General features: G+C 27.6%; 1 protein-coding gene and 1 long non-coding RNA gene across 6 annotated transcripts in view; one reads left to right on the forward strand and one right to left on the reverse strand.

Moving 5' to 3' along the window:
- Positions 1–17547, reverse strand: part of LOC122508381 — a 57857-nt gene that overhangs the window by 20396 nt on the left and 19914 nt on the right. The window lies entirely within an intron of this gene.
- Positions 1430–10580, forward strand: LOC122508317. Of its 5 annotated transcripts, XM_043621594.1 has the most exons (7): positions 1430–1577; positions 2382–2575; positions 3598–3791; positions 6104–6257; positions 6336–7568; positions 7780–9360; positions 9481–10580. In XM_043621594.1, the coding sequence occupies exons 4-7, from the start codon at positions 6141–6143 to the stop codon at positions 10093–10095; spliced, it is 3546 nt and encodes a 1181-aa protein (XP_043477529.1). In that variant the 5' UTR covers positions 1430–1577; positions 2382–2575; positions 3598–3791; positions 6104–6140; the 3' UTR covers positions 10096–10580. The 5 variants fall into 5 exon arrangements, with proteins under 5 accessions (XP_043477529.1, XP_043477542.1, XP_043477553.1 ...); XM_043621607.1 differs by lacking the exon at positions 3598–3791; XM_043621601.1 differs by lacking the exon at positions 2382–2575 and having other exon boundaries at positions 1460–1577.

Genomic DNA, 17547 nt, shown 5'->3' on the forward strand with positions numbered 1-17547 from the left:
TTCTCTCCTGCGAGGCTAAAACGAATTTGTAACATGCACACGCATTGAAGTAGGGATGCAAATAAACAATGAAGATAAGGTTTCTTTTTTTTATTCTACCGAATTGTGAAACAAATAATTGTCAACTTAGTGGTTAAGTATGCGTAATTACGAGATATTTTTAGACGTGCGCAAAGCCTAAGCTGTCGCATTAAGGTAAAACAAAGTCTCTTCGCTTTTCGAAAACCATATGTGATCATTTAGATTTTTATTTATTGAAGGGTAAATACTGTAGTTATTTTTCCTTTTTCAAAGAACTTTTTTAGTTTTTTTCTACCTCTTCCACTCTAAATTATTTGATTCTTGATTTTACTGACATTCCGAATACCATTTTAATTTTAATCTCCCCTATGTTTACAGATTTTTTTACCAATTTTTGTTAACTACACGGAAAAGTTCTTGGGCGAGTCGCTGTACCTGTTGTGGTGGCGCTGAGTGACCAGTACCTATGGTAAAGTGACAGCCCCATTTTGGTAGCTCATTTCACCCACAGAGACTGCTGCTTTCCTACTGTGGGGCGTCAGAGCTCTCTTGTGGGGCATCAGAGCTCTCTTTAGAGAGAAAGCAGAAAACCTCTTCTGTGGGAGGCGAGTGAGAGACGTCTGCTCGCCCAAAAACTTTTCCGTGTAGCTTGACGTAAATTTTTCAATAAAGAAAACAAAATATTTCAAAAGAATTTGAATTGGACTGAGAGAGACTTCAAAAGTCGATTATCCACATTTCACTGCTAAGGAACAAAACCATTATCTGATATCTAATATCTCAATGACGATAATTCAAATAAAAGCACAAATTGTATTAGTACACGGAGAAAAAAATTAAGCGTTTGTAGTATGTTTAATTAATTTATCAACATCGTCCCAATTTTAATTATTAATTTAATTAAATTAAATCCGGAAATTTAAGAAATTAAATGTGGTTTTAAATATAAAAGTAATTATAAGTTAATAATTTTTACTAATATTCGACAAATTTTATTATTTGTAAGCGTAAAATTATTTAAATGTAAAATATTTAAATCAGTACAAAGCAAATGCGAAGAGCATTTTGAAAAAGAAAGTTTCATATTTGGTCCAGAACAAATTTTTCCATGTTGTAATTTCAATTGTTGTAAATTTAATTTAATTTTTAATGTTTTTAGAAAAAACAATGTTCAATATTTTTGCAATCTTCCCGGTATATATAAAGATCTATGATAAGCAATATACATATAAGCGAAAACACAAAATATATAGTTATCAAACAAAGATAAATTTTACTTTGCAATTTATTTTTTCTTTGCATGCAGTATTTTTTATTCTTTTATGTCTTTTTAATATCAGAACATCGTGTGATTTTCTTATAGGCTAACCGAACATAAAAGTAGAAAAACATTTTTAAAAACAAATTAAAAACATATTGCAATTCGTAAAAGACCAGTTTTCTGCCACGTTACACTGCAGTGCAACAAAATATTCCAGAGAATAAAGTTTATTAATTACTTGTTTCCTAAAACAGCTGAAAATATTACATTACAGAGTGTAAAAGTTTCATAAACTGTAAGTATCTATTCAACTTTTAAGATTTTTTGAATTAATACAAAATATATTACACTTTTTAAAATTTCTATCAACAAAAACTCATAAAAAGTTTAATCTTATTACCCCTTGACTGCCGATGGCAAAGATCTTTGCCATTTCGGACTTTGCTCTGACTGCCAAAAAACTGACAATCTTTGCCATGATAAAAATTGATGTAAAAAAGTCAAAAATGGCTGAAAATTAAAAATAAAATGATTTCTAAAAAGTCAACGCTATGCAGAATGCGACGCAAGTTTCTGTTTTTAAATTCAATGAAAGATAAAAATGTTATAAATTTTAAAAAACAACACTTTTAGAAAATTTTTCAAAATCTTTGCCATGGACAATACAATGCATTTTTATTTGAAAAATGTCTAAAATCGCCTGAAATCTGTTACTCGGGGGACAAATTTTGTTATTTGTAAGCGTAAAATTATTTGAATGTAAAATATTTAAATCAGTACAAAGCAAATGCGAAGAGCATTTTGAAAAAGAAAGTTTCATATTTGATCCAGAACAAATTTTTCCATGTTGTAATTTTAATTGTTGTAAATTTAATTTAATTTTTAATGTTTTTAGAAAAAACAATGTTCAATATTTTTGCAATCTTCCCGGTATATATAAAGATCTATGATAAGCAATATATCTATTAGCGAAAACACAAAATATATAGTTATCAAACAAAGATAAATTTTACTTTGCAATTTATTTTTTCTTTGCATGCAGTATTTTTTCTTCTTTTATGTCTTTTTAATATCAAAACATCGTGTGATTTTCTTATAGGCTAACCAAACATAAAAGTAGAAAAACATTTTAAAAAAACAAATTGAAAACATATTGCAATTCGTAAAAGACCAGTTTTCTGCCACGTTACACTGCAGTGCAACAAAATATTCCACAGAATAAAGTTTATTAATTACTTAATTTCTAAAACAGCTGAAAATATTACATCAAAGAGTGTAATAGTTTCATAAACTGTAAGTATCTATTTAATTTTTAAGATTTTTTGAATTAATACAAAATATATTACACTTTTTAAAATTTCTATCAACAAAAACTCATAAAAAGTTTAATCTTATTACCCCTTGACTGCCGATGGCAAAGATCTTTGCCATTTCGGACTTTGCTCTGACTGCCGAAAAACTGACAATCTTTGCCATGATAAAAATTGATGTAAAAAAGTCAAAAATGGTTGAAAATTAAAAATAAAATGATTTCTAAAAAGTCAACGCTATGCAGAATGCAACGCAAGTTTCTGTTTTTAAATTCAATGAATTATAAAAATGTTATAAATTTTTAAAAACAACACTTTTAGCAAATTTTTCAAAATCTTTGCCATGAACAATACAATGCATTTTTATTTTAAAAATGTCTAAAATCGCCTGAAATCTGTTACTCGGGGGACAAATTTTATTATTTGTAAGCGTAAAATTATTTGAATGTAAAATATTTAAATCAGTACAAAGCAAATGCAAAGAGCATTTTGAAAAAGAAAGTTTCATATTTGATCCAGAACAAATTTTTCCATGTTGTAAATTTAATTTAATTTTTAATGTTTTTAGAAAAAACAATGTTCAATATTTTTTGCAATCTTCCCGGTATATATAAAGATCTATGAAAAGCAATATACCTATAAGCGAAAACAGAAAATATATAGTTATCACGTTGGTGAAGTTCACAACGTTTATAATCAACGATTTCCTAAGAAAAATATTTTTTTAATCAAATTTTTATTAATTTTTGTATAGAAAATATTTTGGTTAGTTTTTTGAATAATGATTTACAAAAGAAATATTTGTGAACAAAAAATTTTATTCTTTTTCGTATTAGGAAAATAATTTTTTTTTTCAATCGTTGATCATAAACGTTGTGAACTTCACCGACGTTAGTTATCAAACAAAGATAAATTTTACTTTGCAATTTATTTTTTCTTTGCATGCAGTATTTTTTATTCTTTTATGTCTTTTTAATATCAGAACATCGTGTGATTTTCTTATAGGCTAACCAAACATAAAAGTAGAAAAACATTTTAAAAAAACAAATTAAAAACATATTGCAATTCGTAAAAGACCAGTTTTCTGCCACGTTACACTGCAGTGCAACAAAATATTCCAAAGAATAAAGTTTATTAATTACTTGTTTCCTAAAACAGCTGAAAATATTACATTACAGAGTGTAAAAGTTTCATAAACTGTAAGTATCTATTCAACTTTTAAGATTTTTTGAATTAATACAAAATATATTACACTTTTTAAAATTTCTATCAACAAAAACTCATAAAAAGTTTAATTTTATTACCCCTTGACTGCCGATGGCAAAGATCTTTGCCATTTCGGACTTTGCACTGACTGCCGAAAAACTGACAATCTTTGCCATGATAAAAATTGATGTAAAAAAGTCAAAAATGGCTGAAAATTAAAAATAAAATGATTTCTAAAAAGTCAACGCTATGCAGAATGCGACGCAAGTTTCTGTTTTTAAATTCAATGAATTATAAAAATGTTATAAATTTTTAAAAACAACACTTTTAGCAAATATTTCAAAATCTTTGCCATGGACAATACAATGCATTTGTAATTTAAAAATGTCTAAATTCGCCTGAAATCTATTACTCGGGAGTTTTCGGGGTCGCTGATTACGAATATGATGTCAGTTTTTCAAAATTCAAAATGGCGGATCCAATATGGCGGATGACTTTTTTAAAAATTGATCCAAATTACCTCAAATTTTTTACTCGGGTATTGTCGGGGTCGCTAATTACGAATATGATGATGGTTTTTCAAAATTCAAAATGGCGGATCTAATATGGAGGATGACTTTTAAAAATGTCTAAAATCGCCTGAAATCTATTACTCGGGGGTTTTCGGGGTCGCTGATTACGAATATGATGTCGGTTTTTTTAAATTCAAAATGGTGAATCCAATATGGCGGATGACTTTTTTAAAAATTGATCCAATTTACCTGAAATTTGTTATTTGGGGGTTGTCGGGGTCGCTGATTACGAATATGATAATGATTTTTTAAAATCCAAAATGACGGATTCAATATGGCAAATATTTTTTTTAAAAATTTGGATTCGCTTGAAAATTATCATTCGGGGGTTTTCGGGGTCGCTGATGACGAATCCGATGTCAGTTTGTCAAAATTCAAAATTGCTGATCCAATATGTCATACCGTGGAGATCCACTTCACCCATGAACTTATTGAAAAGGTGAAATGCGTTAAGACATTTCAATAGAATTTCATTTTTTGCACTGTCTTTATAGCTGTTCTATGAAACCGGCATTTGTAAAATTTGTTCTGCTTTCATGATAAAAAAACAAAATTTAAAAAAAAATGTCCGCCATATCGAATCCGACATTTTGAATTTTTAAAAACAGACATCCGATTCGTCAACAGCGACCCCGAAAACCCTTGAGTGATAATTTTCAAGAAAATCCAATATTTAAAAAAAAATATCCGACATAATGGATCCTTTATTTTGAATTTTAAAAAACTGACATAGAAATCGTCATCAGCGAAACCCAAAAATCCCCGAGTGACAAGTTTTAAGCGAATACAAAATTTAAAAAAAAATGTCCACCATATTGGATTCACAATTTCTAATTTTTAAATACTGACATCGGATTCATCATCAGCGACCCCGAAAACCCCCTAATGATAATTGTCAAGCGAATCTAAAATTAAAAAAAAATGTCCATTATATTGGATCCGACATTTTGAATTTTGAAAAACTGACATAGAAATCGTCATCAGCGACCCCAAAAATCCCCGAGTGACAAGTTTCAGGTAATTTTGATCAATTTTTAAAAATCCGTCCGCCATATTGGATCCGCCATTTTGAATTTTGAAATACCGACATCAGATTCGTAATCAGCAACCCCGATAACCCCTGAGTAACAAGTTTCAGACAAATTGGACGATTTTTTATTCTTGGCATTCTGGGCACATTTAGTGTTTTTCAGCCGGCAGTTAAAGGGTTAAAGTCATCAATTGAAGAAAACCTATGTTTCATTGTTTTAATTAAATTAAATGGACTTATTTATTTGTAATGTTAGTTCTTTTTAATGAAAATACGAAGTAAGTAATATGAAAACGTTTAGAGTTGACGAATGAAATTGCTTACGTGGCATGTTAGGACGTGGTAACAATATGTTTTTTATTTACTCTTAGTAGATATAACACAAACAAAATAAAAAAATGAAATTTTTGTTTATTAATTAAAGCTAAAGCAATAAAATTTTACTTAATTGGAAATTACACAGTAGCGTTAGATAATTTAGAATAAATACTACTGCGCATATCTACAGAATACATTATGCTTCTGCGCATGATACAAAATAAAAGAACATTAATGCGCAAGTCAAAAACATAATTAGTACCACTACACATTACCAACGTCCAAGAAAATTTTTTGTTTACACTTTTTTTCTCTCCAAACAAAATTTGTCAGTGATTACTCTAACTTTAAAAAAATAAGTGTATTATGCACCTTTTTATTTTAGTACCCAACAATTGTTGATAAATACAATCCAACTAAAGATGAAATTTAACATGGAGGTACTGTACTTTCTTTTGCTTCTTGTAAACATAAATAATATCTACATAACAGAAAGTACCAATTATGACGATAACTATGAAGATCCAGAAGAAATACAGGTAGGATTGAAATAATTTAATTATTTCTATGCATTAGTAAAAACCTGTGAGTAAAAACTCAATAAAACAATTTTTCAGGACGGCCTTCTTCACCTCCCTTATTGCGCATTTTTGAATATATACAATTATTCGAAATTAATAGAGAAATTTCTTACAATGAGAACAGTAACCAATCTACTTATCGTAATAGCAGATGATATGGAAGACGGGATAGTCTTAGCTAATTTCTTGAGTAACGGAAATAGAGTGAAATTTGCTGTAGAAGAACTTTCTGAGAATGAAGTAATGCTACAAAATGAAATACTGCGAAATTTTTATTTCTTTTATTCTAGTTTGAAAAAGACACACATATTCGTCTATCCTTCAAACGCACCGAATCAAGTATTAGCACAATATTTAACGAACCAAACTGTAGAATCGGCAAATAGATTAAAAGTTGCACTTACATGTAAAAGTGATAATATTAGAGAAACCTTGAATTCTACGCTTTTGTTTACACTAAATGTTTTGGAACTTGACATGCGACAACGTCGTTGCGAATTGGAGTACAACATTATTTTTATCCCATTAAATATACATGATTCTGGGAAATGTAAATTTGAAGTAGAAAAATTGAAACACTACTTTTTTATAAGCTTTGTAAGATTCGGGACTACAGCTTATATTAATTTTGATTTGTTTGAAGACAGAAGTATTTTCAAAACTTTAACAAGAGAAGAGCAATTACACTTTCTTGTCTTAAAACCTCTTATTGATGATGAAGAGCATGTTAATACTATGTGTTCAAAACCTCAAAGTTTTTTAGAAAATGATTATCTACTTCGTACGGAAGAATTAATAAATCTTCGTCCTCCTCCAGTGCCTGAGACTAATATCATAAATAATGAATGTTTTCGTGATATACAAACAACTGAAACCTCTTTTATAACAGATTTGTCTATTTTACCAGATTGGTTAATTCTATCTATCAAGAATATTACTAACATTGATCTTAAAGGCAAAGAATCGGTCTATGTATTACTAGACAAGCTTTGTATAAATACAGAGAAACTTAAAATCTTTCAATTACTTTGTTCTACCAAGAACATCATTAACAATGAATCGATATTGTTGAACTATTTTAAACAAATTGTAAATTATTATTCAGAACAGCAAAAAAGATGGTTTTCCATTTCAAATGATTGCTTTGAAAATGATATGAATACTGAAGAATCCCAAACATCAACTGAAGTTCACCAAACTGATTACAATAGGCAACCCAAATTAAAGAAAAATTTCTTTGGCTTTCAAGGATTTATTGATGAAACAAAGGTAATTCTGAAAAAATTTCTCATTAAGAAAAATGTGTTCCGCTAATTTAATAGGATGCAACAAGTGTATTTTGAGATTAATAAAAAATAATTCACACTGTACAGTCGACTAAGTAGTTTATTTTCCATTCAAATCCATCAGGATTTGGTTTTGTAAATATAAATAACTTTCTATTCATTCTCTTTATTTAATAAGAAAACTTTTGTTACAGAAAAATATGTTGCCGATTTCAAACCAATTGAAAAACTATACTTGCAAATATTTTGAACTACCTGCATTGATTGAATTAAAAAAAATCTTGATTACTAAGTTAGAAAGTGTTAACCTTCTTCTTGTGATAGCAGTTGATATGAAAGATGGAATAAAGTTAGCTGAATTTGTAAGTTCGAAAAATAGAGTTGATTATCTAGATGAAATTTCAATAAAATATCCAATGACTGCAGAGAATATCATGCAAAATTATTATTTATACTACAGCCGTCTAACAAATACGTACATTCTGGTCTATCCGAGTAATGCGCCTAATAAATTATTAGCGACATATTTGTCAAAAATTATTATAAATTCTGTGTCAAATATTAAAATAGCACTGACATATAATGGTGGAATAAACAAAGATAGTTTGAATTCCCTATTTTTGTTTACATCAAAAGTATTAGAGTTGAATATTGAAGACTATTTTAAGATTCCCGATAGTGTAATTACCATTCTACCAGCAAACATTGAAGAAAATTCAGATTTAGCGCATGAATTAAAAAGGGAAATACTTAAAAATTTCATAGCAAAATTCAAAAGATTAGAAGAACAGAGAGAGCTAACTTCGTGGTTCAACAAAAAAAGTAACATTATGAATTTGCATTATAAAGACCTATTGGAATATATTATAATTCAACATTCAGCTACTAATTTCTACAAGTACCAGAATGAAAAAAATGTTCCTCTCAAAATAGCTAGCGCTTTTTATGATACTAATTACATGTCATCAAAGGATATTATCAATATTCGTTATTTGTTAAACAATTTTTCTGCAAATGAAGAATGTATAAGAAGTATGTTTCCCCTTATGGACGAGAAACATGTGAATAAACTTTCTGCAGTAGATATATCATCCCTAAAAGGTTTATTATCTTTTCCCACTTGGATAATCAAATCCAAGCAGGAAATGTCTATAAACAAATTTCAAAACGATAAACTTGTTAAAAAATTCATAACCGATATTTGTAATGGCTCAAACGAAATTGAAATTGTACAGATGATTTGCCTTTTGAGGTATATGGACGATATCAATAATAACCAAGAATCCAAATGGTTGAGTTTGTTGCAAGATTATATCATAAATTATTATTACCATGAAGAAAAACCGTGGTTTTATCAATTAGAATTAATTTATGAAGACATGCATGCGAGTAAGGCAATGATGCAGACAAAATTACAAAATCTTTATGAGGAAATATTTCAAATTGATAAAAAAAAGCAAGGTCTTATGATGGAAGCTTTTCACATGGTGAATAATTCTCTTAATTCAAAAATCGATTATTCATGCTCTGCATTAAACAATAAAAACTACAAACTGCAACTAAGGGGGACAATATTTAATTTTAGTCAAATTTTGTACACACAATATTGTCCTGGAAAAGTGATAGTTTTGGAAATGTTTGCTCTGGATAAAATTATAATCGATGAAGATCTAATTAGTAATGAATTGCAACAAGTCATTATAAATGCACCAATTTGGGAAATTATTTCAAAAAGAATTATACGTTTAGATGGTTCTCCTGGAGAAAATACTTGGGCAAGTTGGCCAATTTTTGAGAGGAAAAATGCTTTTTATTTTTTTTTTAAATTAAAATTACTTCTAATAATATTAGAAATAAAAATAATTTACAAATAATAAATAAAACAAAATTTTTAGGGCCCAGAAACATTTTCTGATCGTATATATGGTTTACATGGTACACCCGGAGGACGAGGAGGATCATTCTTTGGAATCGTTGATAATACTATTAATGGAGAAAACTTACGTATTGAAAGTAATGGAGGTAATGGAAGTAACGGACAAGATGGCCATGATTTGGTATGGACTTTTGAAAAAATTTCATGGTGCGATGAATTTCGAGAGGATTTTCAAGGCAGAGGAGGAAAAGGTGGAAATCCTGGTATTATTGAAATTTTCAATCTACATTATGATACAAATTTTAATGCAAAATTATTATCTACTGACGGTAATGACGGTAGGTCTGGTAAAGTTATAAGAGAAGAAATTAATTATGATTATTTTCGATCCGTAATTATTAAAAAGGAAAGTTCTTGCCAACTAGAAGAAAGAAGAATGAAAAATGAACTAAGCATTACTTCCTATTATTTAAATAATTTCCTTAAATTGAATTTCAGGAAAAGTGTTTCGAATTACATAAGCTATATTATAATAAGTAGTAACTTTAATCCTAAATATAAATATTTATACGAAAAGATGACTAGCAAGAGAGTTGAAGAAATGCTCTTTTCATTTATCATGAAGAAATTTTAAGGAATAATTATTATTCCTTAATTATTAGTCCAAATCGAATGTCAAATATTCGACGTTCGAACTGGGCTAACACGAATGTTGAATTTTCGACATTCGAACTAGGCAAAAAAATTCGAACAGTTCGGTTCTAATTATTTTGCATAGCTCTATAAACTATAAATCTACAATTGTGTGGAGAAGGACAATTTATTGAGGATAATGTAATAGATGATTGTTAAAAGATTTATAAAAAATGTAGTTCAATAAGTTATATGTCAATACTTTAAAATCTGGACCCGAATAATGAAAATTTTATGTCTAAGGTAAAACAATTGAACTCCTTGATGTTAGAACCAGACATAGACCATTGGCATTAAATGGGCTGCGTCTAGTTCGTGCATCAAGGCGTTGAATTATTAAACTAAAAATTAATTTACATTCTATGTATTGCTAAAAATATTTTATTCCCATTAATTTTAAATTTAATAAATCCATATAAATTTAAATTTGATTTATTTACTAACCTCGATCCAATTTTAGTTATTAACCCTCTGGGCAAAAACAATGTTCGTTCCAAAACCATTCTTAAAATCTTTATAAAACTTTTCAGGTCCGACAAATAATGTTCCAAAACATTTCAAGGACATGGATGTTTAAATATTGTTCTGAAACATTATTTGTCGGACATGAAACGTTTTAAAAAAGTTTTTGGAACGAACATGATTTTTCGCCCAGTGGGAATTTAAATTTAATCAGAGAATTTAGGGGATTAAATGTATGGGATTAGACATGAAAGTAATTATTAGTGAATAATATTTGACAGTTTTCAATATTTGCAAGTGTTAAAATTATTTGAATGTAAAATATTTAAATTAAATGACAATTGTGAATTACGTGAATAATTTTAATTGCATAATTATAGTTAAAATTTTACTATAGTTTAAAATATAGCAGTTCAAAAATATTCCCATTTTATATCATAAACTTTAGAAAATCAATCTCAATCAACAGACTCCATAAATATCAATTTAGCTAATAGTTCACTATGATAAATGATATGGTCAGACAAATTGATTCGATCGAATCGATATGTTGATGAAAATGGGTTTTTTTTACTTTCAAGTGTAACCACACATGTATACAGATTGAAAGTGTCGATCTCGACCCTAATCCACATAAACAACGCACACACCTTTTTTTTATTGTTGCGGAAAAGGGAAATCCATTTTGGAGCAGATGTTTTATTCGCGGATTTATTTAGTTTAATTTTTTCAAGTGGGCGTATCCAAATCATGACCAGCGGCGCTATCATTAATTATCGGATTTATATCGAGCATCCGTTACATTTAAGGGAAAGACGTCGAGTTATGAAATACGATTCATCACTGCCCAATAAAGGGCGATTTCGCAAACTACAATCTACAACAATGTATTTTATCTGTGTCTTCTTCCTCCCAGACACTTGTGCTCTATACACGACTACATATATATAAAACTAAAGTTATACTCGCGGGAAATCTACTCAACTCGCGACAGCTTACGTATGTGACGTGCAATTACCACGTTGATAGATCGTTTCGGTGGATGAGAAGACACCCCTCACTGAATGGACCCTATTTATGTTTCCTTTCAGACCCGTCATGTTCTACTCACACTGGCGAAAAAAAATTTGTGTTTACATATTTTTTACAGTTCTGTTGTGTAGAAATCCTTTCTGAAGCTGATAGTTAAAATGGTCTTCCTTTACCTAATTTTCTTATCTACTCTTTTCAGTCTTTTCATATAAGGAATAGTCAAATTGTTACTTGGATTCATTAACCTCAATTTTAACGTAAACTTCATTATTGTACTTCTTTAGTAAATTATGGTGCAAAATGGGTAAAATTAGTCATACGGTTAACAGATTGTTGTTGCAAATTAAGAAGATGGCGAAGTCGTTATTATAACGATTTTTTATTTAATTCCAATTGACTAAAACTTGAAAGTTTCTTTTCATTACAGTTGTACACTGCTTCAACAACTTCTTTTGATATTTTTTCACTTTCTAAATTTTTGTAATGATAGTTTTGTTTTCGTGGGAAGTGAAACAGGTGTTCTATATCATCTTCGCAAAAAAAATTGTGTGCTCGTACAGTTTCAAACGAATAAAAATTGTGGAATTTTAGAGAAAAAAAAATTTCAAGTGGAGAAGATTATAGGCCTCGTGATTTTTGGTTAGCCGAATCATAAACGTCGATCGTTTCCCCATATAATTTAGAAAACATACACACACATAGAGATTCATCGATTATGATAATGAAGATCGTATGGATTTTTAAAATAAGGAATTTTATGAACCTTAATAAAAATTCTTATTGAGAAAAGTAATCCATTTGATGGTTTTTAATCCAAAACAATTTACAGAGTTGCCACCGCTTTTGCTCATTTCCAATTCCCTGACTTTTCAAAGATTTACAGGTTAAAAAACGAAATTGAGGACAGTTTTTCAAGATAATTGAAATTCTGCCAAGAATTTTATTAATTTTTTTTAAATAATTGAATTTTGTAGAAGAATTTTATTATTTATAAAGATAATTGAAATTCAGACGAGAATTTTTGTAAATTTTTAAACATAATTCAATTTCTGCGAAGAATTATATTACTTTTGAAAATAATTGAATTCTGGAGACGAATTTTATTAAAATTTCTTTTTAAATAATTGAATTCTTGTGAAATTTTTATTATTTACGAAAATAATTAAATGTTTGCGTAGAATTTTATTAAAATTTTTTTAAATAATTGAATTTCTTTGTGAAATTTTATTAAAGTAGTAGATATTAAAAATCATTGAATTGAGGAATGTTTTTGACAATAATTGCAATTTTGTCAAGAATTTTATTAAAAATTTTTAAAATAATTGCATTTCTGAGAAAAAATTTTACTACTTTTAAAAATAATTGAATATTTACAATTATTTGTAATTGCTTTAAAATTCAATTTCTCTAATTTTTTTTAAATTAAAATTCTTCTTTAAATCCATTATTTTCATTAATCAATTAAACATATTAAATTTTATTATTTGTGAAAATAATTGTATTATTGCGAAGAAATTTTTCAAAAATTTGTAAATAATTAAATTTCTGTGAAAATTTTATCATTTATAAAAATAATTAAAGGTTTGCGTGTCATTTTATTAAAATATTTTTAAATAATTGAATTATTTAGGAAAATTTTATTAAAATAGTAGATATTGAAAATCATTGAATTGGTAGAAATTATTGAGAATAATTTAAATTTTGACAAGAATTATATTAAAATTTTTGTTAATAAATGAATTTTAAAGCAGAATTTTATTATTTATGAAGACAATGGATAATTTGAAGATAATTATATGAATTTTTAAACATTCTTCCCAGAATTTTTTTTTGTAATGTCTTTAACTAAAATTCTTCTATAAATTTAAAATTAAAACCTTTTGAAGTTCATCTACTTATGAAAATTATAAACACAACTCTTTTAAAATTGAATAAATTATGAAATATTTAAGTAAAATTAGATTTCAAGAATAAGCACAATAACTTTAGAAAACAACAATTTTCCAGGATTTCGATCAAAATTCGCTGACTTTTCCAGGCTTGTTTAAAGTTTATAAAATTCCCTGATATTTCCAGGTTTCCGCAGGTTGCGTGGCAACCCTGATTTTAATATCCGCTTTCGTTTGTTTAAATAACGTGAATAATAAATATCTTTTTCATTTACTCAACAGTTTTGGTATATATCCAAATCTGATGGTTATAAATCAGAGCATTAATCTCGACCCTTCATCTTTGTACTGTTCATGGCGACAATGGGCAATCTTAAAATACTTGTTTTATTTTTTCGGCGACGGGATGAAAGCTCCTTGCAAGAGAGTTCACGCGTTAAAAGTGAAAAAAAGGAGAGAAAGGAGCGAGGAGTGTGGGAAGAGATTGCAAGCGAATGCATAATCGAAATCAGCAATATCGCCCAAGCATATAGTGCAACGAAAGAAGGCGCAGACAGGCGTCTCTAAAGGAGGGACGAAGCGTACGTGTTCTATCTCGTTCGCCAGGATGCAAGGCGTGTCTTTACGAAATCGCAAACAGTTGTAAAGAATCTGCAAACGGCCTCATAGTCCAAGAGGGGTGGTTTATCTACCCACAGCCAGAAGCGCACTAACTACCATTATCATTTTTGTTCTCGCTTGCGTAATCAATTCACCGCCTGGGAAATTTTTAACCTTTTTTTCAACAATATTTCCCCTCTCATTGTCTCTAGTGTTGGAAAAAAATTTTTTCACCCAAAAACGTGTTTATCGAGAAAATCACTACCAACCACCGCACTGGGGGGTGACGCGTTTTAGAACTTATAAAATGGGTACTTTATTTTATTTATTTTTTTTTGCAGATAAGGCAGACAAAGAACCTGCCTGATTAAGTGGATGCACTTCATTTTTTCCCCCCTTTCTATAAACCTTCCCTTAAGAGGGAAATTTTTCACCAGGAAAAACGTATATTGTTAGTGTTATTGAAGTCATGATGTGCCATACTTTTGCTCTTTTCAAATTCCCTAACTTTTCCAGGTTCTCCAGGTAAAAAACGGAATTTTTCCAAGTTTTTAATTTATATTTTACAAAATTAACTAACTTCCTGATTTCCAGACAAAATTTTTTTTTTCCTGATTCTAAAGAATATTCTGATTCACTCGCAAAATGATTCTATTACATTTATTACCCAATTTCTTTAATTAGAAATAAATATTTAATTATTATCATTTTTTCACAGGAATTAAAATTTTCAAAAATTTTAAATCCAAAATTAAATTTTTTTTTCGTGTTTTTAACTAAAATTCTTCTATAAATGCATTATTATTAATAATTTTTAAAAAAGTTTTTTGAGAATTTTCAAATTCATTTGTTTCCAATTCAATTTTACAAAATTTCAATTATTCGTAAAGTCTTCAATTTCATAAATATTAGAAAATACAAACTTCAAATAATTTTTAAAAAAAATCAGCAATTGAACTTTCTCAAAAAATTTAATTCTACAGAAATCTTAGTTAAAAACATGAAAAAATCAGATTTTTAAAGATTTTAATCTGAAGCCATTTCAAAATTCAATTATTTCTAAAAAAAAACCCACGCTAATTAATGCTTTCAATTATAATCTGAAATTCAAACTGAAATTCATTTTTAAATAAATTTTTATTAGAAAATTCTACTATAATTCAATTATTTAAATACAAAAATAAATATTTTATTAAATAATTTAATGTTTCTTAAAATTGAATTTTCATAAAGAATTTTAAAAACAAATGTTTAAACAATTGAATTCTCATCTTGACAAATTTTAATAAAATTTTTAAGAATAATTTTATTTTTCGAGGAATTTGAAGAAAATAATATTAAAACTAATTGAAATTCTGACAAGAATTTTATTGAAACTTTTTTAAATAATTGAATTTCGGAGAAAAACTTTATTATTTATAAATATAATTTAAATTTTGACGCGAATTTTTGTAAATTTTTGAACATAATTGACTTTTTGCGAAAAATTATATTACTTTTGAAAATAATTGAATTCTTGAGACGAATTTTATTAAAATTTTTTTTAAATAATTGAATTCTTTTGTGAAATTTTATTAAAGTATTAGATATTAAAAATCATTAAATTGAGGAAAGTTTTTGAAAATAATTGCAATTTTGTCAAGAATTTTATTAAAATTATTTTGAAAAAAATTGAATTGTTACAAAAAATTTCATTAAAATTTTTGAAAATAATTTAATTCTTTGAAGAAATTTAGTTAAAAACGTTTTAAAAATAATACTTTTAATAAATTTTTTAAGAATAATTACATTTTTCGAGGAATTACATTAAAATTGTATTAAAAAGAATTGAAAGTCTGGATAAGTTTTTTTTTAATTATGAAAATAATTGAATCCGATTAAAAAATATTATTTAATGAAAATAATTGAATAATAATTTTTAAATAATTGAATTCCTGTGAAATTTTTATTATTTATGAAAATAATGAAATGTTTGCGTAGAATTTTATTAAAATTTTTTTTAATTAATTGGATTTTTTTGGAAATTTTTATTAGAGTAGTAAAATATTAACAATCATTGAATTGAGGATAGATTTTGATTAAAATTATGCCAAGAATTTTATTAAAATTTTTTATAATAATTGAAATTCTAAGAAGAATTTTACTAATTTTGAAAATAATAATTGAATTTCTGCAATCATTTGTAATTGCTTCAAAATTCAATATTTTTTAGTGTTTTCAACTAAAATTCTTCCATGAATCCATTATTTTTAATAATCAATGAAATATATTTTAAAAAATTTAACTAATTTCAGGAGAATTTTAGTTATACAATTTTTTTTAAAATCTATGTTTTTTAAAATTTCTAATTAAATTCAATTAAAAGTGGAATTTTACAAAATTTTAAACTAAAATCTTTTGAAGTTCATATCTACCTTATGAAAATTATAAACGCAACTCCTTTAAAATTGAATTAATTTTGAAATATTTAAGTAAAATTAGATTTCAAGAATAAACATACAATAACTTTAGAAAATAACAATTTTCCAGGATTTCGTTAAAAATTCCCTGACTTTTACAGGTTTTTTCAAGGTTTATAAAATTCCCTGACATATTTAGGTTTTTCAGGTTTCCAGGTAACTAATTTTAATTTCACCGTCAATTAATTTATGTTTCGTAAAAAAATTTTTTATTTTGGGGAGGATTTGATGATCCTTTAACTAAATTCCAATGTTCCTTAACTTCAGATATTTTTCCGCTGAGGTACAGGCTTGTTTTTTAAACAATAAAATTGAACGTTTCGATTTTCAAATTTGTGGTTAATGTCGAGACAAGTTTTTCTTTTTTTTGCATATTCACCTTTCTCTATGGACGCTTTCAAGGTATGTGGAATGTTTGTGTAGAAAAAGCTCGACGGGAAACTATGCTAAAAACATGCACAACAATTCTCTCTCTTTCTCTCTCCCTCTCCATGAAAGTTTTATTTCAATACCTCTGATCCTCAACTTTTTCGTACGTCATAAAGAGGAATTTTTCCATCATACGCTTTATATTGTGAATATTTCCTCTCCCGATCCCATTAAAAAAAATAATAATAAAGCACATAAAATAATTTTACCAGAGAATTTTTATTCAACGACAAATGAATTTCTTTTTTGCGGGAAAAGCGCAACTTGAAAGTAAACAGAAAATTCTCTCAACTCGAAAAAAAACAGTAACAACAACAACAGTCTAGGATATATTGCATCTTGTTTAGTGCCAAGGGGTGTTTCTACTTTTTTTTTTTTTGCCTGTACCCTGTCCACTGTATAGAGAAAGGCAAAAAACTTTCCAACATTGTTTCCGTAATGGGCGTACTTAATGGACGTAAAAATATTGCGAGAAACTTAACGCAACGCAAAAGGCACTTAACGCGCGCACATCATAGTGAA

The sequence above is a fragment of the Leptopilina heterotoma genome, unplaced genomic scaffold, assembly GCF_015476425.1.
Source record: "Leptopilina heterotoma isolate Lh14 unplaced genomic scaffold, ASM1547642v1 Lhet_114, whole genome shotgun sequence".
Lineage (NCBI taxonomy): Eukaryota > Metazoa > Arthropoda > Insecta > Hymenoptera > Figitidae > Leptopilina > Leptopilina heterotoma.